This window comes from Egretta garzetta, unplaced genomic scaffold (assembly GCF_000687185.1).
Source record: "Egretta garzetta isolate BGI_Z169 unplaced genomic scaffold, ASM68718v1 scaffold149, whole genome shotgun sequence".
NCBI lineage: Eukaryota > Metazoa > Chordata > Aves > Pelecaniformes > Ardeidae > Egretta > Egretta garzetta.
Window position 1 is genome coordinate 2,198,726 of NW_009269998.1, and position 23,046 is coordinate 2,221,771.

Below are 23,046 nucleotides of genomic sequence, written 5' to 3' on the forward strand. Positions count from 1 at the left end.
GCATATATCCCCGTGCTCTAATTTTAGTAGTCCCTGTAATAGAATGTCAGGACAGCACTGGGGAGAGTGTACTTAACCTTCCAAAAGTGATTTTTTTTTTTTTTTGTGTAAGATTTCTTTTTTTTTTTTGGCAATCATATGAGCTTCATTTTACCTGACAGACATTCAGATCCTAAACCCACCGTGTTACATGGTGGTTTTGGTGCAGTGATGATTATCTTAAGAGAAAACGTAAGCTTGGTGAGACTCGCATTTATATGTATTCAGGTGCAGTGGTGATTACATTAATAAGAGAAAACGCAAGCTTGGTGAGACTCGCATTTATATGTATTCAGACATTGAATTCTGAGAGCCCATGATTCTGCTTAATAAGCAAGGGGCTTTTTTCGAACTTAAGATGCTGGAACTTGCCATTGTTCAGGTTTTTGTATGCTTTATAATTACTTATCTGTGTATCAATAACTTTCTCTTTTTACAAATACTCTGGTTTCTCTTACTCCCCATTTTGTAGACTGCTAGGGGTAATAGGTGTGTTACTACAGTTAACTGCATGACTGGCCTGTAATTTAATAAAAGTAATTGTGCAAGTACTTGTACCTGTTTCAGTCACTTGAAAGAACCCTGTACGTAGCCATGCACGTGATGGTGGCCCTCATTCCTGCAAGTGGAAACCTATTCTGAAACCTGTGGACTAAACCGAATTTTTCATATCTGACTGAACAGACTCTAGTATGGTTTTAGGTCCTAATATTTTGACTTAATTTTGTTCTCGTTATCACAGGGATCTTACACATAGAAAGAGCAGTATTTAGGGTTGTGTGTGACCTGCAGCGCCTATAAAAAAAAATCCCTTTGATTTGTTGAGCTCTCTAAAAGTTTAACAATTCGTTTCGATGTTGTCAATTACACACAAGTGGTTTTTTATCATTTTACAGTTAAAAGCATAAGGAATTTAGCATTGTTTGGTGAACCCTCAATGAAGAATGAAGGGATTTGAAATATTTTCTGTTTTTAAATATGTTCCTAACTTTTTTTCAGATGTTTGCATGGCTCAGCTTAATACATCAACTTGGTAAACGTACATACTTAAACGCTACATTAAACCAAAATCTGTGTGAAATTGTACGTAGTCTGATGATTTTGATGTTTTGCTGTATTTTGTTTTTAAGAGTCTTTATATGGCAGAGAAGAACAAATTGGAAAGGAGATAAATAGTGCCATATAAGTAAAGGAAAATGACTATATGTAAAGTGTGCAAAGAAGAACGTTAGGAAAGTAGGGAGAGACAGTGTTGTAGAAATACACCATTCTGCCAAAATTCTTGGCAGATATGTTGGTACACTTTCTTCTTAACGTCATATCAAATTATAATTTGCAATTACAGAATAGAAGTATCTAGGCCGTCTGATAAAGTGATTTTTATCTTTTTTCTTGAGGTTTTGAACTACAGTTCCGATTGGGCCCAACTCTTCAAGGCAAGCCCGTTACTGTGTATACAAATTATCCAGCTTCTGGAGAAGTATTTGATCGCCACAAGTTCAGGACGCTATCGTGGCACAATCCCACAGGAAAAGAAGATGACTCTGACAAATACTGCAAGCTGGATCTCCAAATTTCTGGGTCGTACCAGTACTATTTCAGTCTTGGGTAAGTGAAATTCTATACTGACAGCCAAACACAGTGTGTCCCCTTGGTTTCCATTTTAACCTGAAGAAATCAGTGTTAAGAATAAAAACATTTTTTCCATGTATTTTTCAAATCGCAACCATGGGGCCTATCTGAATCTGCTAATAAAAGGCTGTAGCTGTGGTGGTTGTCTGATACTTCACGATGCAAAGGTATTCTGGAGGATATACAGAACAAAGTTGACCAGTTTTCTGAAAGTGTTGATAAGCAAGGGGCTTTTTTCGAACTTAAGATGCTGGAACTTGCCATTGTTCAGGTTTTTGTATGCTTTATAAATACTTATCTGTGTATCAATAACTTTCTCTTTTTACAAATACTCTGGTTTCTCTTACTCCCCATTTTGTAGACTGCTAGGGGTAATAGGTGTGTTACTACAGTTAACTGCATGACTGGCCTGTAATTTAATAAAAGTAATTGTGCAAGTACTTGTACCTGTTTCAGTCACTTGAAAGAACCCTGTACGTAGCCATGCACGTGATGGTGGCCCTCATTCCTGCAAGTGGAAACCTATTCTGAAACCTGTGGACTAAACCAAATTTTTCATATCTGACTGAACAGACTCTAGTATGGTTTTAGGTCCTAATATTTTGACTTAATTTTGTTCTCGTTATCACAGGGATCTTACACATAGAAAGAGCAGTATTTAGGGTTGTGTGTGACCTGCAGCGCCTATAAAAAAAAATCCCTTTGATTTGTTGAGCTCTCTAAAAGTTTAACAATTCGTTTCGATGTTGTCAATTACACACAAGTGGTTTTTTATCATTTTACAGTTAAAAGCATAAGGAATTTAGCATTGTTTGGTGAACCCTCAATGAAGAATGAAGGGATTTGAAATATTTTCTGTTTTTAAATATGTTCCTAACTTTTTTTCAGATGTTTGCATGGCTCAGCTTAATACATCAACTTGGTAAACGTACATACTTAAACGCTACATTAAACCAAAATCTGTGTGAAATTGTACGTAGTCTGATGATTTTGATGTTTTGCTGTATTTTGTTTTTAAGAGTCTTTATATGGCAGAGAAGAACAAATTGGAAAGGAGATAAATAGTGCCATATAAGTAAAGGAAAATGACTATATGTAAAGTGTGCAAAGAAGAACGTTAGGAAAGTAGGGAGAGACAGTGTTGTAGAAATACACCATTCTGCCAAAATTCTTGGCAGATATGTTGGTACACTTTCTTCTTAACGTCATATCAAATTATAATTTGCAATTACAGAATAGAAGTATCTAGGCCGTCTGATAAAGTGATTTTTATCTTTTTTCTTGAGGTTTTGAACTACAGTTCCGATTGGGCCCAACTCTTCAAGGCAAGCCCGTTACTGTGTATACAAATTATCCAGCTTCTGGAGAAGTATTTGATCGCCACAAGTTCAGGACGCTATCGTGGCACAATCCCACAGGAAAAGAAGATGACTCTGACAAATACTGCAAGCTGGATCTCCAAATTTCTGGGTCGTACCAGTACTATTTCAGTCTTGGGTAAGTGAAATTCTATACTGACAGCCAAACACAGTGTGTCCCCTTGGTTTCCATTTTAACCTGAAGAAATCAGTGTTAAGAATAAAAACATTTTTTCCATGTATTTTTCAAATCGCAACCATGGGGCCTATCTGAATCTGCTAATAAAAGGCTGTAGCTGTGGTGGTTGTCTGATACTTCACGATGCAAAGGTATTCTGGAGGATATACAGAACAAAGTTGACCAGTTTTCTGAAAGTGTTGGAAAGGCAAGCCATTTTTACAAGTTTTCAAAGTCCCCAGCATTCTGAGTCTCTGGATGATTAATTTGTACTTTCTTCATTGACTTAGAAAGGTGGAAAACAACCTTGAAGCACAGAGGTTCCGGTATTCTTTACTTCACTTTTTTTTTTTTTTTTTTTTTTTTTTTTTTTTTTTTTTTTTTTTTTTTTTTACTTCCTCCTTTTGTTTCAACAGGACAAGTGCAGAGGAGAATGCCAGTATCTGTAATGATTGCAGTCTGGTATTCTGAGTTTCTGGAAAGTGGGTGGTTAGATTCCCTCAGGCTTAAAAGGGCATCTAGCTCAGGTCTCTTCCCCAGGATGGTGCTTCAAATGGAGGTCTTTGTATAGAAGATGGGCAGTCACACTTGCTTTGTTGCTGTCCCTGTCCTAAAAGGAGGAATCAATACTCTGTGTCAGAAAGTAACAGAGGTATCTCGCTTTTGCAGAGAGTTTAAAGCTCTGTATCCCAGTTGTATTCTTGTAAGCAACTGGCATAAGGCCAGTAGAGAGGCGATGCAATGTTTCCTATTTTCTTTAGGTGCCCTGCAGTCCTGTTCCCCACCTGCCCCTAGCCAGTATTGGGCTACTGTGTTTTTGAAATAGCTTGTTGGATTCTCTTTCTGAAACTGACTGATACAATGGGTGTTTACTGTAGTCATGAAAATTATTTTTTCCTAGAAATGAAAAAAGCGGTGGAGGTTACATAGTTGTGGATCCTATTTTGCATGTTGGAGCCGATAATCATGTGTTACCTTTGGACTGTGTTACGCTCCAGACGTTCCTCGCCAAGTGTCTGGGACCGTTTCATGAATGGGAAGACAGGCTTAAAGTCGCAAAAGAAACAGGTAATGCTAATACACATATTAAAGCCTATACGTTTTTGTCTTGTGATCAAACCCCAAAGTTACACTGTAGGGCTTAAGTGTAAACAGCTCATTTGTACTTAGTTTGTAGACTAAATATTTTCGACTGGATTCAATTTAGTTAACAGATTAAGTCAGTGAAACGATTGAAATATTTGCAGAGGTGCAAAAGTTGAGGGATTTCCTGATATGGGAAACCACTTCTGGTTTATTGCTTTGATTTCAGATAGACTTGGAAGTTTGTATAATTGAAAGGGTGACTTTTTTTAAAGCTCGTGTTATGCAGAATTTAGAACCATAGAATAGAATCATAGAATTGTTTAGGTTGGAAAAGACCTTTAAGATAAAGGGGAGGTTTCAAGGGGAAGATCCAGATTTGTTTGCACAGGTTATTCCAAACATTAGCTTTAAGTACTTGTTAAAACTGTAACTTATTACACTTCTTTCAATTAACTTATTAAATAAATGGCTTCTTATTATGTAGGTTACAACATGATTCATTTTACACCACTGCAGAAGCTTGGACTGTCCAGATCATGTTACTCACTGGCTGATCAGTTAGAAGTAAATCCTGAATTTTCAAGCCCTAATAAAAAGTGCACTTGGAGCGATATAGGAGCTCTTGTGGAAAAAATGAAAAATGAATGGAATATGCTTTGCATCACAGATGTAGTCTACAACCATACTGGTATGATTTTTGTGTGCATTAATAATCAGATTGGTCCTATAATTATATGTCATTTCCCTTAACTTTTCCCCCTTGAACCCATGTTTTATTAGAAGTTTTAAGCAACTTGGTTGTCTCTGTCTTTTGGAATCTCTCAAACCCAGGACAACTCTTTACAGTTATAGCTGATATGTCTCCATAACACATGTAAAAGAATTTAGTATTGTTACTGAAAGAGTGAATAGAGCCCTTCTTAGAGAGAATTAATGAACTGTGTATGCGTCTGTATTTTTATAATATGCTTATTTTTATGATCTGCAGTGTGCAGCTCCCACATAAATGAGTGGAATCTGCACTTTGAATTATTTGGTGGACATAAACTGAGTACTTTCTTGTTAAATTTGCTTAAAACTGCTGTAATTTGGATCTAAAATGCAGATGACAAACATAATAGGGACAGGAGGGTAGGATTAAGCAATGGAGGAAATGTTACAGCTCAGTCTGCGGGGAAAGGAAAAAGAGCTTTGTGTTTGGGGGGGGAGGTTAAGCATAGATACACCAACGCGTTGAAGGCTTTACTTCTCTGAATTGCTTTTGTAGCTAAAGTCTGTTGTGCAGAGAGGGACAGTGGGTTTTCTTCAGTATGATCTGATGAAATTTAAATTATAGTACTTGATTGTTTGTAAGTTTTTGCTGATTATTTGGATAATGAGTTTACTCTGATTATGTTTATCATGCAGTTTTCATCTTATGATCCTAAATCCTAAAGATCACAATAATTAGCATTCTCAGCAGAGAGTACAACAAATGGTTCTGTGTGTTGATGTTACAGTCCTTTGAGGTTTAAAAAAACCCCTAATGACAGGTAGCTGTGAATTTCAAGCTTTATTTACTTTAGTGCTTTGGTGTTGACTGCTGCCAAACATTCCTATCCAGTCAGTCTGCAGAGCAGCCTGGGCCCTGTTGTTTGCCCTATCTCTTTGTTGAAAAGTTACTAAGTATAGTTATTGGCTACGTGTCTGAGGGAATTAGGCTTGTAAACATTCTCCCAATTACGGATAAAAAATTTCTTGCACTTCACCAACTACAAGTCCAGTTTCACACATGCTTGAGATCCTATCATCTTTTTATTCTGCGTATTTCCATGCTACCAAGGAGAATGTTTTTGTGGACAGAAATATCTCTGTCTAGATTAATCATTAGACTCCAAAATATATTTGAGAAGAAAAATATCGCATTATTACTTGGCTACTTTTGCAGAAGGGCTTTTTCAGGTTACATGCAGAGTTTAAAACAATCTCCATTGGGATGGATGATTAAACATTGGTGAAAGGATGTTCAGAAGGGTCTCCTAACAGGATAGAAATATGCAAATGACCATGGTCCTGACTTGCTTCATTAAGCAAGATATACTTGTGATGGCTTTCTTTCCTGCTTTCAAACTTTAATTCCCCCCCTTTGTTGTTTATGATCAAAACCTCTTGATTTACAATTGACTCTACACTTTGTTAAATGCCAAATTTAGCGTAAGCGGAAAGATACATTGATAAACATCTGAGCAAGCAATAATGTTGCATATGCCTGTGGAGGTAAAGCATTTGGGGGGCTTTTGAAATAAGAAAATAGGCAAATAGTTGTTGCTGTTCTTTTTGTCTGGGTCTTGATTAGATGGAAATTTACTTTTTTTTGGTATTTTAATTGAACAGGAATTTCTTAAATAGTTGTTGCTGTTCTTTTTGTCTGGTCTTGATTAGATGGAAATTTACTTTTTTTTTTTTTTTGGTATTTTAATTGAACAGGAATTTCTAGTGGTTAATTTAGTTTGCTCCTGCACGTTAGGGTGATTTAACTGCAAAACATGTTTCATAGACCCATTTGAATATAAAAGACAAAATGTATAGTCAGTTATTTCGAGCAGATTATGGATAATTGCACATTGGTATTAATTCTGCAGCATGTCTGCATTAAAAGCTTAAGTTGTCTCACAGTAAATCCTCTAATGCTGGTCATTCTAACAGCTCATGAGCCCTCAGCTTACAGGGGTTGTATCTGTTGGTAGTTTCTGCCTTCTAGCTGAGACCACTGTGTAAAAATGGCAATGCTTCCCCTCTGTTCCTGTTGTAAAGGCAGACAGCTCACTTTCACCATTAAGCGGTTAAGCCAAGGTGTTTGCCTCTTACGCTGGAATGGATCACAGGCTGCTTGCACAGCAGAGAGCGGTGGGAACCAGTTTTTGATGTTACAGTCTCTCTTTTAGCCTCTAATGGAAGCCAGCATCTATGGCCTGACTTTAAAAGTAAAGTTGATGCATGCTCTGATGTTAAATGTAGGTGCACCTTTGGCACGTTAGCGGGAGTACCGCAGATGAACTTGCAAACCCAGCCTGCTAACTGGGTAGATGTGCCCTTTTTGGGCTGACATCTCCTCCAGGGTGTTGAAACAGCCTGAAATAAGAAATACTGTGTTTGCTGGCATTTTCTTTTCACCAGGAGATAGAAAAAGGAGAGTTGCTTTTACTTTTCTGAGCTTTCAGTGGCTGTAATAAATCATATGAAGTAATACAATAAACTGAAATAAATTCTCCTTTCTTTATCTTTCAGAAGAGGCTACTATTGTCTAATTGCAATTTAATGCTTGAGCAAATCTTCCAAGCACTTGACTAATCGCATCAAACACCACCCTTTCTCAGCTTTATAAAGGGGAGGGGAAAAAAAAAGTCTTGGGCAGTGGGTGTCACTACTAAATGTTGAATTTGTGTTTAATTTATGTAACAATGAATTAGTCCTTTGCAAAATGTGAAATTATTTTCTTAAATAAGAATGTAATGAATTTTAGAAATAATTTTCTGTAATTCCTCATTTTAATATTTCCATATTTTTATACTTACGTGTATTTTCTCCCTAGCTGTAACAAATGTAATCACAAGTGCTGTTTTAGGCAAATTTTTTTCTGCAGAACTAGATTTCTTTTGGTGTTAGTTATGAACTATTAGAGCTTACCTTCTGATCAGAAAAAAATCATTCTGTTCCATACCAGAATTAGTGGAAGGTCTGTTGGCTTTTTTTTTTGGTATGATAAGACCTTAGCTTTAAATGATATATTGTCTTATTAGAATTAATTGTATTTACTCCTGACAGTCCTTTATCGTGTTTCTTGTTAGATGAATAGAGTAAGCTAGTTTTGCTTTTTGGAGAAAAATATTTTTTTCAGAAGTAGTATATGTATTTTAAAAAAAAAGGGGGGGGGAGGGATCTGGTTGGCCTAGAACAGCCTTTAACAGCCTGAGTTTATTATTGCTTTTTGTAACTTTAAAATAAGTATGGTGTGTTTAGTTGTAGGTGGCATTTAAACCATGAAGATCTTAATTTCCACAATTGCTTTGACCTTATAAACATGGAATTTTGCCATGTTCATAATGGTCTTGAGATGGAATGCAAGAGGGTGTCCAGAAGAGCTGTTCATACTACAGACAGAGAGCACACTTTTCTTTCCCTTTGACACTTTTGTCTGAACTTCTTTGAATTAAGCAAACTTGGGGTTTAGGTGCTAATTGTTTTGCTATCATTTTGGACATGTTAATGGCTCTTTCTTCACATTTCCAATATAATAATTTGTTATATATTCTATCTTGTGTGAAGTACTACTTCTATTTTTCTCTGCTTTTCTAAAACAATGGATTAATAAGACATGTTCTGTGAAAAAATTATTTTTAAAAAGACTTGTAAAACCTGAGTAATATTTTTTGTTGTTCTTATGCACTCTGTGCTTTTTTAATTTAGTCTTTCAATTGCTGAGATTAATTCAAAAGAATATATGAAAATCAATTTCAGTTCAACTGTGTTTAGGATAGTTCCAGAAATGGAAAGAAATTAACTCTTGAGGATTTTTTCTTCATTGTCATACTTCCAAAATCAAAATTCTCTCTGCTATATATGTATTTTCTTCCAATGCTGTATGCACACTACTGTCTATATTAGAATATTACACTCATTTTCTAGTGAAGGCTCCTTGCCTTCTCTGAGTTAATTCTTAATGTTCAGCATATCTTCTGGTGCTTGTTGATGGTACGGAGGAAGTTTAGAAAATGGACACGGTAGAGCGTAGCGTTTGGTCTGAACTAGTGTTCTGTTTGCATGCACCAGACAGTGCTCTCATCTTCCTGTGTAAGACTTGGTGGCATCGCTTCCCACTGCTCTGCCTCTTATTTTGTACACAACAGTGTTGCAGCTAATCCTTCCTTAAAAGCCCATTTAACTACGTTTTTCATTAATTATTTCTCGGATGGTGAGTGTGCACTCTTGTTCTCTGGCTCTGTGTGTGTATCATCTGATAGGGTTAAGAATATTAACCAATAAACAACTTGGGCCACCTTTAAGTCTTGGTTTGGGATATATGTTTGGCTTTCAACACAAAAAACATTTCATGTCCGTTATTAGATGTATTGCCTGCAACAAAAATGCAATTATTTTTTTGTTGTTGTTTTAGAATTGATGGTACTATTGCGTATTTTTATGTAACTAACAAAGTTTGTCTGCTGTCCCTGCAACTGTATTTGTTGCAAAACAAATGGCTATCAGTAATGCACACCTCTGCATAAGACGTGATTTGCTATTGGGATGGAAAACTCTAGTTGAAATGTGAAGTATACACACCATAGTACCTTAACTTCATGGTGTTAAGGCATTTGCACAAAACAACTAAGTGTTCAGCTTGTGTACTTACTTTGGTTTTTTCCCCTCCCTCCCTTTCTTGAATAAGCTACGAGCAGTGAATGGCTCAGAATGCATCCAGAATGTGGCTACAACCTTGTAAATTCTCCTCACCTGAAGCCAGCCTGGGTCTTGGATAGAGCTCTGTGGCACTTGACCTGTATGGTAGCTGATGGAAAGTATACTGCTAAAGGGGTCCCTCCCTTGATTGAAAATGATCACAACCTGAATGTAAGTGAATGAGAACTAAGTATAAGCTAATGAACACTAGAAATAGCAGAATAAACCTTTAATATTTCTAAGGCTGTGGAAATGCACAAAAAATGGTGTATACTTTGCAGATATATTTAATGAAATAACCCTTTACTCCCCAATATTTTTTTTTCTGAACAATTCATACGAGCACTTAGCTTTTCTTAATTATATTGATCTTCAACATTATTAACGAACATAATTTTTATTTTTGCAGTGTATCCGTAAAATAATTTGGGAAGATATATATCCAAAACTTAAACTATGGGAATTTTTCCAAGTGGATGTTAACAAAGCTGTGCAGCAATTTAAAACCCTTCTAACTCAAGGTAAAGGAAGGGTAGGTTGCTGAAACACGTGGGTTATATATCTATACTTCACAAAATATGTAGGTAAACTTAATAAGCTGGAAAAGAAAATAATGCCTTTTTTTGCTCTGTGAGAAACCTACTGCACTGATCCAAGCATACAAAGAATGCTTTGAGGGCTAGTGAAGTCTTTGAAGGCTCTGCATGCCTTCAAAGCCTTTATCCACCCATATCTTGCTTATGCTAGAATTATAAAAGTTGTATGTCTTTTAAATGTAGTTCCTTATTTTTACTTTATGAATACTCTTTTCTGTCTTGTTCTTAGGCAAAATGAGCACTAAATCTGATCCAAATCAACATCTTCAAATAGTTCAGGACCCTGATTACAGACGATTTGGCTGTACTGTAGATATGAATATAGCGTTGGCAACATTCATACCACACAGGTATTGTATTGTTGATTATAAGTTAAAATCACAAGTGAAGTTAAATTTGCAAAACCGAATAAATGAAATTACTTTCAGAGATGGCGAAAATTTTAATTTTTCATTCCTTTTTAGTTATTTATACTGTATGTTTTAAAAACAAAATTATTCTAATTGTTCTCTGCTTTTAATGTCCTCCTGATAAGCAATGGGCCAGCTGCAATAGAAGAATGTTGTAACTGGTTTCGCAAGAGGATTGAGGAACTGAATGCTGAACAGTACAGACAAACTAATCACCATCAAGAGCAGGTCTTATAATTACTGTGTTTTAATGCTGAGCTGTTTTAAGTTGCAAATAAATGTAGGCATTTCAATAATGCATAATTTAATTATTTCTAGGCTGTCAATTGCCTTGTGGGGACTGTGGTTTATGAACGACTGGCAGGTGATGGTCCTAAGCTGGGTCCTATCAGTAGAAAACATCCTTTAGTTACCAGGTATCTCTTTGTTTTGTTTGGAAACTATTAGAATCTATCCAGGAAAAGTGAGTTTCAAGTTCATTAAAAGTATACATTTATATGTGCAAGTCTGTTTCCTTTCCCATGGGCAAATGCCACTTAATGAAGAACTTTCAAACTGTGTAAAAAAATAAATAAATAAAGAAACCCAACAGGGCAGGAACCTAAATTTTGAGACCCAATGTAAAAGTCAGATTTGGTGGTTCTCAGAGTGACACTGAGGGTTTTTGTGGGGAAGGGGAAAGGGTGGTCAGAGATGGGTTCTCTTGTTGGCCTTTGTGTCTCACTGGTTTTCATCTTCCACATCCTGCAGTGCTTCTTTATTCTGTATCATTTTTTAAGGAACAATGACAACTGTTTAATAAAGAAATGTGACCAGAGAGCATGAAACAATCCTCAGAGCGCATCGAAGCCTTACATAGTGCAAATTGCTCTTGTAGGTGGAAGAGGGGTGGAACTAGGAAAGCTACACCTTGTGAGTTTGATGTGCTTCATGCCGCTCATGTCTCTGAAGGGCTAGGGCTTTAATCATAGAATCACTTTGGTTGGAAAAGGCCTTTAAGATCATCGAGTCCAAAATCTTGCACTACCAGCAGACGCCAAGATAATGGCAACACCTGTCTGTTCTCCTTCGAGACACGCTACAAAATAGGAAACTCCCCATCATTTATAGTCTAGCAGCTGGATGGGGGGGGCGGGTTCTATCTGTTTTATCTACAAGCCAGTTCATAGCAGGTATTTTAATTTCAAAGACAATGAATTTCAGCTTAGGTTACCTTATATGTTTGGGTTTTTTTTAATGGCCTGTCTATTCCGTAGGTATTTTACTTATCCATTCAAAGAGCTGACTGTGGAGGAAGAAGAAACTATGATCCATCAGCCAGATAAAGCTTGTTATTTCATGGCTCATAATGGCTGGGTTATGGGAGATGATCCTCTTAGAAACTTTGCAGAACCAGGTTTGTAAAAGAACTTTGAATCATCTGATAAACCTTTTGATATTCTAGCCAAAGGAAAAAGGATTTTATTTAATCCATCTTTTTTCCACATGTATCCCTGTGAAGCTGCAGAACAGCAGACACTCAGTTTATAGTACTTCTATTTCCCATTCAGCATACAGATCAACTGTAAGAACTGGGATTTGGCGTACAGTTTTGCAAGATTTGAGAGGGAAATTACCAGCTTTCTGCCACTGATGGGGACATCCTGCCTCCACGCTTCTGTCATTGTCTTTGCTTGCTTTGTATTCTGTTCCAACACCACTGCTTGTTGGCACTTTTGTACGGCAATGACAGTGTGGCAGAAAACTAATGCAATAAAAAGGTGGATAGTATTTTACTGCATTAGTGAGCAAAACATGGATCCTTGAAAGGTCTAGTGAGTGGCAGTCAAAGTCAAGAGGTGACCCAATTAATCCAAATTTAGTATGCAGATTAGTTGTGAAGGTAAGATAGGCTGTGAATTCGCCATGCACTAAAATACTGCGTTCTAACTCCTTTGGGGACAGCGTTGATAGCCAGTAAAAGCAAGGTTGACAACTCCTGTTTTCAGAGTAGTCATTCACTGTGTAAACTAAATCAAACAAAGGCCAGCTTAATTCTAATTAAAAACATCTATCTCTGAGTTTGAGTCTGCTCTAAAAGCTGATTTGATTGATACTCCAGAGTGATCTGGAGCTAGCAAACACCTCATTTCTGCAAAATAATCTACAGCCCTTTCACTGCCTTTTTTTTTTTTTTTTTTTTTTTCTTTTTCTCCTTCACAAGGATGAAGGTAATGTGTGTTTCAAGTGTGTTTTTGTTCAGTTGCCTTTCAGCTAATTGCCCTTTCTTCTGGGTGGACTGTTGTATTTTTTCCTTCAGTAACTGGCTTTAATTAGCATGCTGAACTTCCAGTGCTGAGTTTTCTCTCTCAATTTGTCTGTAGCTTTTTGAGTGCTTTATACTCGTGTTATACCTTTTTTCTGCTACACATTGTTTCAACTGAGAATACAGTGTGAAAAGGTGATACATAAGGCCACAAATATCAAAACAAATGCAGCTACTTGTGTAAATGGCCCTTAAAAAAATCATTGTGTACATACAAAGAAAGCCAATTTTTCTGTCCATGTAGCTGTTTTTCCATTAGTGAAGATAAAAGGGAGGCTGTGCGTAAGGGAATGTTTTTGGAAGTAGTGGTGACTTAACAATCTCTGCTGTTTACTTACTGGGTGCTTACTCTTGTGCATCTTTTATTGTGTAGGCCGAAACCACTTAGGTGTCCATAATGTAAGTCTTAGGAAATTAGCCTGGCTGAAAAATAATCTCTTTGCTAAGGCAGGATTATTTTTCAGCTGAACAAGTTTCCTAATCTAATTCAAGGTTCAACCACTAAAATAACTGTGGTGGTGCATCAGTATTGCTGGTCTAGGAGTAATTCTGTCTTACCCACCCAGAGTGGTGCTGACCCTGTTCGTGCTTTGATCAGGTTTAGGCAAGATGAATATAAACAGACCTTCAGCAGACTGATGGCTCAAAGATAATTGTATTTCTCTTACGTGGGGTCTGTTATTGACAATTCCATGATCCTGCCTGGATATTACATGTTGCAAATAGTGTGGGGTTTTGGTGGGTTTGTTTTGGTTTTCTAAATGATGTGACTGCCATTGTCAAATACGTGATTTATATAGGAGAGAAGTAACTTTTTTTAGATATGACTCATTATTTAAGTCTGTGTCAGTTAAACCTCCGTCTGTGCAGTAAGTAGATTACAGGTGAACTTAGATTTAAAGATTATTTTTTTATTGATTGCATCAAAAAGAAGGCAAAAATAGTATATGAAACTAGACTAGATGGAGGGTAAATATTTTCATACAAATGAAAATACACACACAAATTATTTAGGCACTTTGTCCATTTAAGTGACATACCTGCCTAAGTACTTTGGAAATTTGCCTTACATCATCATCACAGTCTGCTGTTAACAGAAGATAAAATTTTAAACTGTGGCTGCGGCAGTTTATGGGTAACACAGTGAGATGCTTTTTTGAGTTTGGACAGTAGAAACAACCAAACTACTAATTTTGTTCATTTGTTTGCTGCTTTTTTCTTCTTTCTTTCTCAAGTACAGTTTTTATACTACTTTGAAGAATTAAAAGTTGATTTCAGTCTGAAGAATTATTTCAGTATCACTATACAATTTAAATATTCCCTTGGAGTAGTCTGAAATTATACGTCAGTGTAGGGTATGTAGATTTTGAGTTGATGTGGTTATTGTTAGAATTTTTACTCTTCATCACGGTGTTCCTCCCACTCTTCAGCAGTAGAACCACATTTTCATTTTGGTGCATGTTGTATGCTATATATATATATACACACACCCCCTACAGTGAATTATTTCCCTTACAGGTTCAAATGTTTACTTGAGAAGAGAGCTCATTTGTTGGGGAGACAGCGTGAAACTGCGTTACGGTAATAAACCTGAAGACTGCCCATACCTCTGGGCACATATGAAAAAATACACCGAAATCACTGCCAAATATTTCCATGGTGTTCGTCTTGACAACTGTCACTCTACGCCTATTCATGTAGCTGAGGTACGCAGAACTAAGCCTATTTATTATAAAGCAGCTTCACTCTGTGAAATAAGTCCTGCACTGTTGCGACAAAATCTGTAGGATCTACAGTTAAGGTGTGAATTAATCTTCCTCACAGCATAAGCAAGGTTTCTTGACTGGTGATGTCTAGATACGGTTTCAGCTATTTTATACAGTTCCTAGAGTGGTGTAGCTATTGTATTTTTTAATTCTCCCCTTTAGCTGAAATATTGCGGATGACAGTGGACCTGGCTACCTTTTCCCTTGCGTAGCTATGGACTGAGTGCAGTGACTGCCAGTACCCAGAATGTCAGTTTTAGCCGGGGTCATTGCCAAGGCTTGATTGCAAGTCTTAGTGTTTCTCTGCCATATAAATTTTGCTGTTGCTGAATTGACTGGAAGTGGTTTACTTCCCAGATTTTAAAAGTTGGTAAAGAAGACCCAGAGAAAGTTTAGTCTGGCAGGCTAATTGCTAAGATTAGTGCTTGTTGTTTACCGTGGAGCTGGCTACATCGAGAAATTGTACTTGCCTGGGAAATTAACTTTAAATAGATTTGAGTCGTGCAGCTCGTTAGTGGTTGGTCACAGAGCTTACCTAAATCTATAAAGAGCTCTCTAAAACAAGTTGATTTGCCCATGCAGAAGTTGTAAGAGCCTTTTAAATGGAGCCATTTCAAAACCACTGCCATTCTTTCATTTATCGTTACTACTTTTGGAATGGTAACTTTGAAGGCTTAAACTGAAGTCCACCTCAGATTTCTTGCCTTAATAGGTATCTCTTTTATCCAACCTTTGTTCTTGCATTTTGAGTGTAGATTTTGTTTTTAAACAAAATCTTAATGAGCTTAAAGTCTTCAGAGAATTTCCTAGAATTCCTCAGTCCATAAATAATCTCTGTAAAACACAAAGATGGTTTTATCAATGTTACCCGTTGTTAATATTTTTTAATGAACTGCATATATGAACGACTCGTTTATGTTTGGTTAACATTTGTGTTAATGATTGCATATACACAGCTGACAATGGATGTCTTGCATTAAAAATGTATTATGATCTATAGGAGATGCTAGCAACAGCCAGATCAGTCAGACCTAATCTTTATGTGATAGCTGAACTCTTCACGGGCAGTGAGTACATTGACAATGTTTTTGTCAACCGCCTGGGAATTACCAGCCTGATTAGAGGTACCATAAGCAGTTGAAAATTATGTAGGATTGTTGTGTATGGTTTGGAGTTCTTAATGTGAAACTAACATTGGTATGCTTTTTATTTTTCTTACATATTCATGCTCTTTGCTTATGCAATTACCTTTTCTTCTTCATGTTCCGTTTAATTTCTCCTGTGTTGTATGCTCATTCTTGATTTTGCTTATGTTTGTGTGCCCTCTTCTGTGTAACAACTTTTTTGTTCCTTAATTTTGGCTTTCTATTTGTCTCTGCATGGCATTTTCCTATTGTCCAATCCCTGCCTAGCTTTGAAACTTGTCCTTTTTTGTATCTACCTTTCCCCTTTCTGTGGCTTTTTTGGCTGTGCTTTTTGCAGTACATGCTGGACACAGCTAGAAAATTGCGAGCCGATTTGTATGTAGTGGCTGAACTGTTCACAGGAAATGAGGAGCTGGACAATATCTTTGTGAATAGGCTGGGCATTACCTCCTTAATAAGAGGTAGGCTTGCTCTCTGTGTGGTCTCTTTCCAACGAGAGATTATAGATGATGTGCTTTTTCCAAGGAAAAGGTCTCTTCTGCATTATGCACTTTTAATTTCATACTCCATGTAATCAGAAGTACAGGTTTTGTATTGGGACTTTTTTGATAGTAAAACCCACAGGAGTGGCTGTAAAATAAGAGACGATATCCTGCCTTAGTTTACAGAAGGTTAAATGTTTCACTCTAGCGAGAGAAAAAGAAGTTGTTGCACAATTCTGCTGTGCAAGTGCTGCATCATGTCTGATTTCTGTTGCATGAGTTTCCTAAAGCTTATGAGAAATAGTTTCAGGTCTCTGCTTTTTTCTCCCTTTTTTCCCTTACCTTTCTCTACCTTAATGTACTATACTAGATAGAATACTCCAAGGTTGTGTATCCACATTGGAGAATATTGTTTTCGTGTGAGATTTTTTTTTTTTTTTTTTTTTTAATGATTGAACCCAACAAAATAACAACTGTAAAACGCTGCGTTAACACCTTTGCGTGTGCATTGGAGAATATCGTTTTCGTGTGAGATTTTTTTTTTTAATGATTGAACCCAACAAAATAACAACTGTAAAACGCTGCGTTAACACCTTTGCGTGTGCTGTACTCTATGGTCGTAACTCTTATGCAAACACTTATCTATTTTCTTCTTTAGAGGCAATGACTGCTTATAATAGCCATGAAGAGGGAAGGTTAGTTTATCGTTTTGGAGGTGAACCTGTTGGCTCTTTTGTTCAGCCACGTTTGAGGCCTTTGATGCCAGCTATTGCTCATGCACTGTTTATGGATATCACACATGATAATGAATGTCCAATTCAGGTGAGCACCTAAACCGAAAACCAAAGTTTGCATTTAATGTTTTCTGACTTGATATTTCTGAACCGTGGGGAGGGCTTGGTGCAATCCGCGTGTTTTTCCTGAGCGATACTTAGGAAGAATGTGTTTCAGATCTTCAAGTTTTCGTGCAGAGAATAACATTTTATAAATCCCTCTGATGTTCAAGATTTTGTCTTTCAAGGGAAAAATTATATAAAGCTACTTAATGAGCTGTTTTGATTCTTTCATTCCAGCTACTGTAAGTGGTTCTGTCTCTGCTTGTTAACCTGTTCTCCTAAGCTCCTGTTTTACAGGAGAGCATGAGAGAATGGTGGGAATTGGAGTGCTTGTTCTTGAGGGTTTCTCTTCAGTTGCTTTTGTTAGTTAATTTCTTTCAATAATTCTAGAGTGATTGAGAAAATGGTGATCATGTGACGAGCAATTTCTCTGTTAAACTGAGTATATCTTCTGTATGCTGAATTGGGAGGGATGAATTATGCCTTTTGTTTCACTATTTATTACCCGTTTATTTTTTAACGTAGCACCGATCTGCATATGATGCTCTTCCTAGTGCAATGATTGTTTCCATGGCATGCTGTGCCACAGGAAGCACCAAAGGCTATGACGAACTAGTACCACACCAGGTATGCATCTGTAGTTTAGCTCCTAAGTTACTTTTAAAAATGTAAACTTCATTCTTGTCCTAGGACATCTATTTTACTGTTGTTTATCTGAAATTTCAAGCAGTTTACTAGCTGGCATTACTTCAGGTTGTCCAATTGCATATGAAACTTGAATTGATTATATAGCTGAGACCTCCAGCTGGTTGGTTTGGTTTTGTTTGGTGGTTTTTTTTTTTTCCCCCCCCCAGAGTAGTTGATATTTGCTTAAATCTTAATTTCTTTACAGATCTCTGTGGTATCTGAAGAGAGGTTTTATGCAAAATGGAATCCAGCAGCACACCTGGCTTCTGGTGAAGTTAACTTCCAAACAGGAATCCTAGCAGGAAGGCTGGCCATAAACAGGCTGCATCAGGAGCTGGGGGCTAAAGGCTTTAATCAGGCAAGAAGTGAGGGTAACATTGCGATTGCTCCGTGTTTATGTTCCGAGTGAGCACAGTTGCAATGGTATGTCTTTTCTAGGTGTATGTAGATCAAGTTGATGAAGATATAGTGGCAGTGACAAGACATTGTCCTAACACACACCAGTCTGTTGTGGCTGTAAGTCGAACTGCTTTCAGGGATCCTAAAACTTCCTTCTACAGTAAAGAAGTGCCTGAAATGTGTATCCCAGGTAACCAGATTTGTTTTCAAGACATGAAAAATGTACAAAATGTACAAAAACGTGTACAAAAAAAATCAAGTTATTCTAATTCCATGCTCTTTAACTTCAAACGCGTGAAATCAGTATGAGAATTTTCTGCATAGAACACTGCTTTTATATGTACTAACATGCATGCACCAAAAGTGGTTAAAGAAACCCTAGTAAACTTACCTTGCTTAGGATTTTCAAAGGCATTCATATGGAGTATACTTCCTGCTGTAAGCTCCCCATGAGGATGTGGTTTTATTTACTGTCTTGTTTGTGAACTGGTAAGAAATGGTTAGCAACAAGATGGTTCATTGTACAGAGCTGGGGGGCTTGCTAAGTGTTATACTGGGGGAAAAAGGCTAAAATCTTGCCATATTTGTTGATGTCATTGCTATTCAGCTTTCTCATATACAAGTACTTTTGTGGTTTTAAAATACATTTTAATAAGAAACAACATTGTAATGCATAAGTTAATATAAAGATAATATATGGGTAATACATGCATAATATTAATTAAATATGCCAAGTATTTACTACACTTAATAGTAGCAAAGTATAATGACTTCTACACGTTACCTGGCTATATTTCTGGAGAAAAGCTTTCCAAACTGGCTTTTTAAGTATACTCAATTCCTTGAGTGTATGTGTGTGCCTGTTTTATATATTAAGACATTTACAAGTGGCTACAAGACTTGTATGCTTCAGTTTGTAGACTTCCTTTAAAGGATAGAGGAAACTAGAATATTTGGGTGTTAATATAAGTTGTTACACTTTTAAGATAAACCATCAGTAGCTGCAGTTTGGAAACTGATGTAATACACTCTCCTAAAAGATAATACGGTAACTAACAGAGCTGGTGATCAGTAAAAGACAGGTTGTAATTCACTAATTGTTGACTGATTTTTGTGGTTAACTTATTGTAACACAACAAAATTGCAGTTTTAAACACAGTACAGCCAATCAACATTTAATGAATGTTTATAAGATACTTAAAACTCTTGTCCATATGTTTTGTCACGTTTGGTTGTTCTTTAGCTGTACACATGAGACTGTGTTTCAAATATTTAGCATTTTAGTTTAGGTTTTCCTTTGTGTTTTCAAAAGAATCACTTTAAATTAAAAGTATCTTAACAGCTGCAACATGATTTAACTTTCCTTAGGAAAAATAGAAGAAGTAGTACTTGAGGCTAGGACTATTGAGAGAAATGCTAGTCCTTACAAAAAAGATGAACGCTTTATAAATGGATTGCCTAATTTCACAATGGAACTCAGAGAGCATATCCAGGTAATAAGCCTCCTTCACCCATGTTCTGATGTAATATTTTGCACTTTGTGATATTTTATATTAGAAAAAACCCACTGAATTTCAGTTGCAAATGTGTTTTCTTTTCTAAGATTAAAGACAGTAAAATTATAAAGCAAGCTGGAACTGCCATAAAAGGGCCAAATGAATTTGTTCAAGAAATAGAATTTGAAAAATTAACACCAGGAAGTGTAATAGTATTCAGGTACGTTGTTATAATTGCCAAATAGCTGTGTTAGTTAAAATAGAATGATAGGATTCTTTATTTTGAAACTTGGGAATAGTTATTGCAAGAGCTACGTTTCTACAAGTTATACATTTTGTATTTACAGAGTTAGTCTTGACCCAAAGGCACAAGAGGCTGTTGGAGTACTCCGCAATCATTTGATCCAGTTCAGCCCTCATTTTAAATCTGGAAGTCTTCCTGATGATCATTCAGCACCTATATTAAAAACGCTGTTTTCTTCGTGAGTATTCTTTAATTTTCTGAAGTAGAATCAGGAGAGCTACAGTGAGAGCGAAGAACAGTCTATAAACTTAAAGTGAGGATTTTTATTGTTGTTGCTGTTACTACAGATGGATTTGGATTATCAGAGTGCAATAAAAGCTCTCAGATATTCTTTTAATATGTGTAATACTAAGCAGGGTTAATACTTAAACTTCCCAAGCTCTTTTGTTCATGTTCTGTGTAACTGCTGCTTAAAGTAGACTTTACTAACATGGAGTGTTTGTCAGTGTTGGGGTGTGATTATGCAGGGTTTGTACTTAATACTGTGTTCTCTAAATAAATACTGAAACATCCGAGCAGAACATCTCGGAACATCTGAAAAATCAGGCTCTTAATTTCCAAGATTAAGTGGTGAGAGAGTTGTATATATTCAATTATTTTAGTGCAAGTCTGAAACCAGAATCATTTGTGAAATCTGTTTCCCTACTAATGTTGCTTTTGGCTTTGCAATCTTTTTTTTTTCTCCACTGTTTTTTTTCCAGTATTGCATCTAAACTAACTTTAGCTGACCTAAATCAAGTACTGTATAGGTGCGAGGCAGAAGAGCAAGAAGATGGTGGAGGTTGTTACAATATACCAAACTGGTCACCGCTGAAGTATGCAGGCCTCCAAGGTAAGAGTTTCAACGTTCTTTTTTCCACCAAGAAAAAAAATGAAGAGCGCTGCTCAATCTAGATCATACCTTAATGGTATTTTATGGCTAGTGCTATTGTTTGGATAAAAACCAGTAAGATTTTCTTCTGCTTGACCATGCTACAAATCAGTGTTGTATGCAGGAAATCACATACTAAAACAAGAACCCTCTCTCTTAATACGCTGGGCTGCAAAATTAAGTTTCAATATGTGTTCTAACACCAATGCCCTTGCTTTTAAAATAAAAAGAAAATACATATAACTCCAGTGAAAAGTCACGTTAATTAAACCTAGGCATTACTAGATTACTGAGGAGTGTCAATCGTTTATCAAATGCATGAATTCCATTATGCTAGTTATTGCACAGTGACTTTCATAACTGTTTAGGGTGTATGTTGAGGAAACTACAATTGAGCTGTATCATAACTCGTTCTGCAGATCAAGAGAAGTAATGGGAGTTAAATCCAACTAAAGCATCTGTGGCTGTGTACCTTTGCATCCTGAATTGTAATTGCTGTTTGTGACAATGGCGAGTCTTTTAATACAGAGTTGGGTTTGTATCTTCAGGGTTAATGTCAGTAATGGCAGACATTAGACCAAAGAATGATTTGGGTCATCCATTTTGTGATAATTTAAGATCTGGAGACTGGATGATTGATTATGTCAGTAATCGTCTGATTTCACGTGCAGGAGCCTGTGCAGAAGTGAGTAAAAATACTTATTTGATGACTTTGGGGGGTTTAAATTACTAGTTTGTTTCCTTTTCAATTCCTGGTATATTTTTAAATTCAGTCTGTCTGTCTATAACATATTTCTTGTCTAGGCAATTTCTTCTAGGAGATTAAACCGTTAATATGTTTTTCTTCCCTCTCCTCAATCCTATTTAAGAATAGACTGCAAAATGGAAGTGAAAAATATGTAGGGCATGGAGGGGTTGTTAGCTCTTACGTAAACGCCTGCAGGGGTCCTTCCCTATTTGTTACTTTTCCTTAAATTAAAAAGGTTACTTCATTTTTAAGTACTTTCGAAAGAGGGTCTAAATACTACTGAGGCATAAGTGATTACGGTACAGTTATAGTAACATTGCACAGTCAAGCACTGAGAAGATGGGAATTCCTGAGATTTGAGTTACCTGTATATCTGCATTACAATACAGGCCTGTCCTTTGTCACGTTTTAATTTCCTGCATGGCAATTGCTTTATTCATTTCACAAGGTGAAGGCTCAATTTGGGTAACTTACATAACCAATATAATAATAAAGGCTTTAGCATTCTTATTTAATTTGGTTCCTGAAGTCAAGCGTAGCGACATAAGGCAGGGGAATAGATAAAGCAGTGTAACGTTGTACGGACGTGAATGCTGAGTCTGACCTCAGAGGTGGAGCTTTTCTAGGAGGGAAGTTGGTCTGATACTCGCCAGGCTTACTGTTCTGCAAAGACTGTTGCTTATTTCTTCCATGTATTTTTTTGAGTTCTTAATTTGTAGTGTCTCATTTTGTTTTGCAGAAAATTTAAAGTACCTATAGCCATGCTGAAGTCACATGAAACTAAACTTTACAATTTCACTGTTTACATAAGTAACTTTCCCTTCATAATTTCCAGGTTAAAAAGTATGGTTGTCACCACATAATATATTGGCACGTACTTTCTTCATCTGCGCAGTTTTCAGCTGCAAGGTTTAAATCTTTAGTGACTTTCAAGTAGGTTGCCATGATGTTCTTTACCACTACTAGAAGGAAAGAAGATAAATATTTGCCAGGTGTCAAACACTTTACAGTGACACAGGATGGTGAAGCTCCAGCATCCTGAGTCCTAGACCCAGATCTGCAGTCATTTTCACTAGTGTCTGTATGTAATTTAGCCTTCTGATAATTTTTCTGTCCTTGGTCTCGAGCTTCATCTCTTCAGTCCGGTAGTTTTAAGCAATGAGAAACCTCCTTTCCCACATTTGGGTCACAGTGATGCCTTTTGAGTTGCAGCTTTCCTTTGCTACTCAGTTTTAATAACTTCTTTGTGATAATATTTTTTTTTGTCCCCTA

At 36.6% G+C, this 23,046-nt stretch overlaps 1 protein-coding gene across 2 annotated transcripts in view; it reads left to right on the top strand.

Annotated features, from left to right (window-relative positions):
* Nucleotides 1–1,438: 1,438 nt before the first annotated feature.
* AGL (amylo-alpha-1, 6-glucosidase, 4-alpha-glucanotransferase) overlaps nucleotides 1,439–23,046 on the top strand; it is a 36,082-nt gene continuing 14,474 nt past the window's right edge. The window contains exons 1-20 of one of the 2 annotated variants that reach the window (XM_035902824.1): nucleotides 1,439–1,647; nucleotides 4,109–4,275; nucleotides 4,778–4,981; nucleotides 9,719–9,900; nucleotides 10,139–10,250; nucleotides 10,555–10,675; nucleotides 10,861–10,963; nucleotides 11,054–11,151; nucleotides 11,992–12,131; nucleotides 14,559–14,746; nucleotides 16,289–16,412; nucleotides 17,092–17,255; nucleotides 17,795–17,896; nucleotides 18,162–18,314; nucleotides 18,395–18,545; nucleotides 19,724–19,848; nucleotides 19,959–20,071; nucleotides 20,199–20,333; nucleotides 20,857–20,987; nucleotides 21,575–21,711. In XM_035902824.1, coding sequence (XP_035758717.1) covers nucleotides 4,786–4,981; nucleotides 9,719–9,900; nucleotides 10,139–10,250; nucleotides 10,555–10,675; nucleotides 10,861–10,963; nucleotides 11,054–11,151; nucleotides 11,992–12,131; nucleotides 14,559–14,746; nucleotides 16,289–16,412; nucleotides 17,092–17,255; nucleotides 17,795–17,896; nucleotides 18,162–18,314; nucleotides 18,395–18,545; nucleotides 19,724–19,848; nucleotides 19,959–20,071; nucleotides 20,199–20,333; nucleotides 20,857–20,987; nucleotides 21,575–21,711 — 2,475 coding nt within the window. In that variant the 5' untranslated portion in view covers nucleotides 1,439–1,647; nucleotides 4,109–4,275; nucleotides 4,778–4,785. Of the gene's footprint in view, nucleotides 1,648–2,959; nucleotides 3,169–4,108; nucleotides 4,276–4,777; nucleotides 4,982–9,718; nucleotides 9,901–10,138; nucleotides 10,251–10,554; nucleotides 10,676–10,860; nucleotides 10,964–11,053; nucleotides 11,152–11,991; nucleotides 12,132–14,558; nucleotides 14,747–16,288; nucleotides 16,413–17,091; nucleotides 17,256–17,794; nucleotides 17,897–18,161; nucleotides 18,315–18,394; nucleotides 18,546–19,723; nucleotides 19,849–19,958; nucleotides 20,072–20,198; nucleotides 20,334–20,856; nucleotides 20,988–21,574; nucleotides 21,712–23,046 lie in introns of those variants that run through there. The other variant, XM_035902823.1, reaches the window with a different exon arrangement.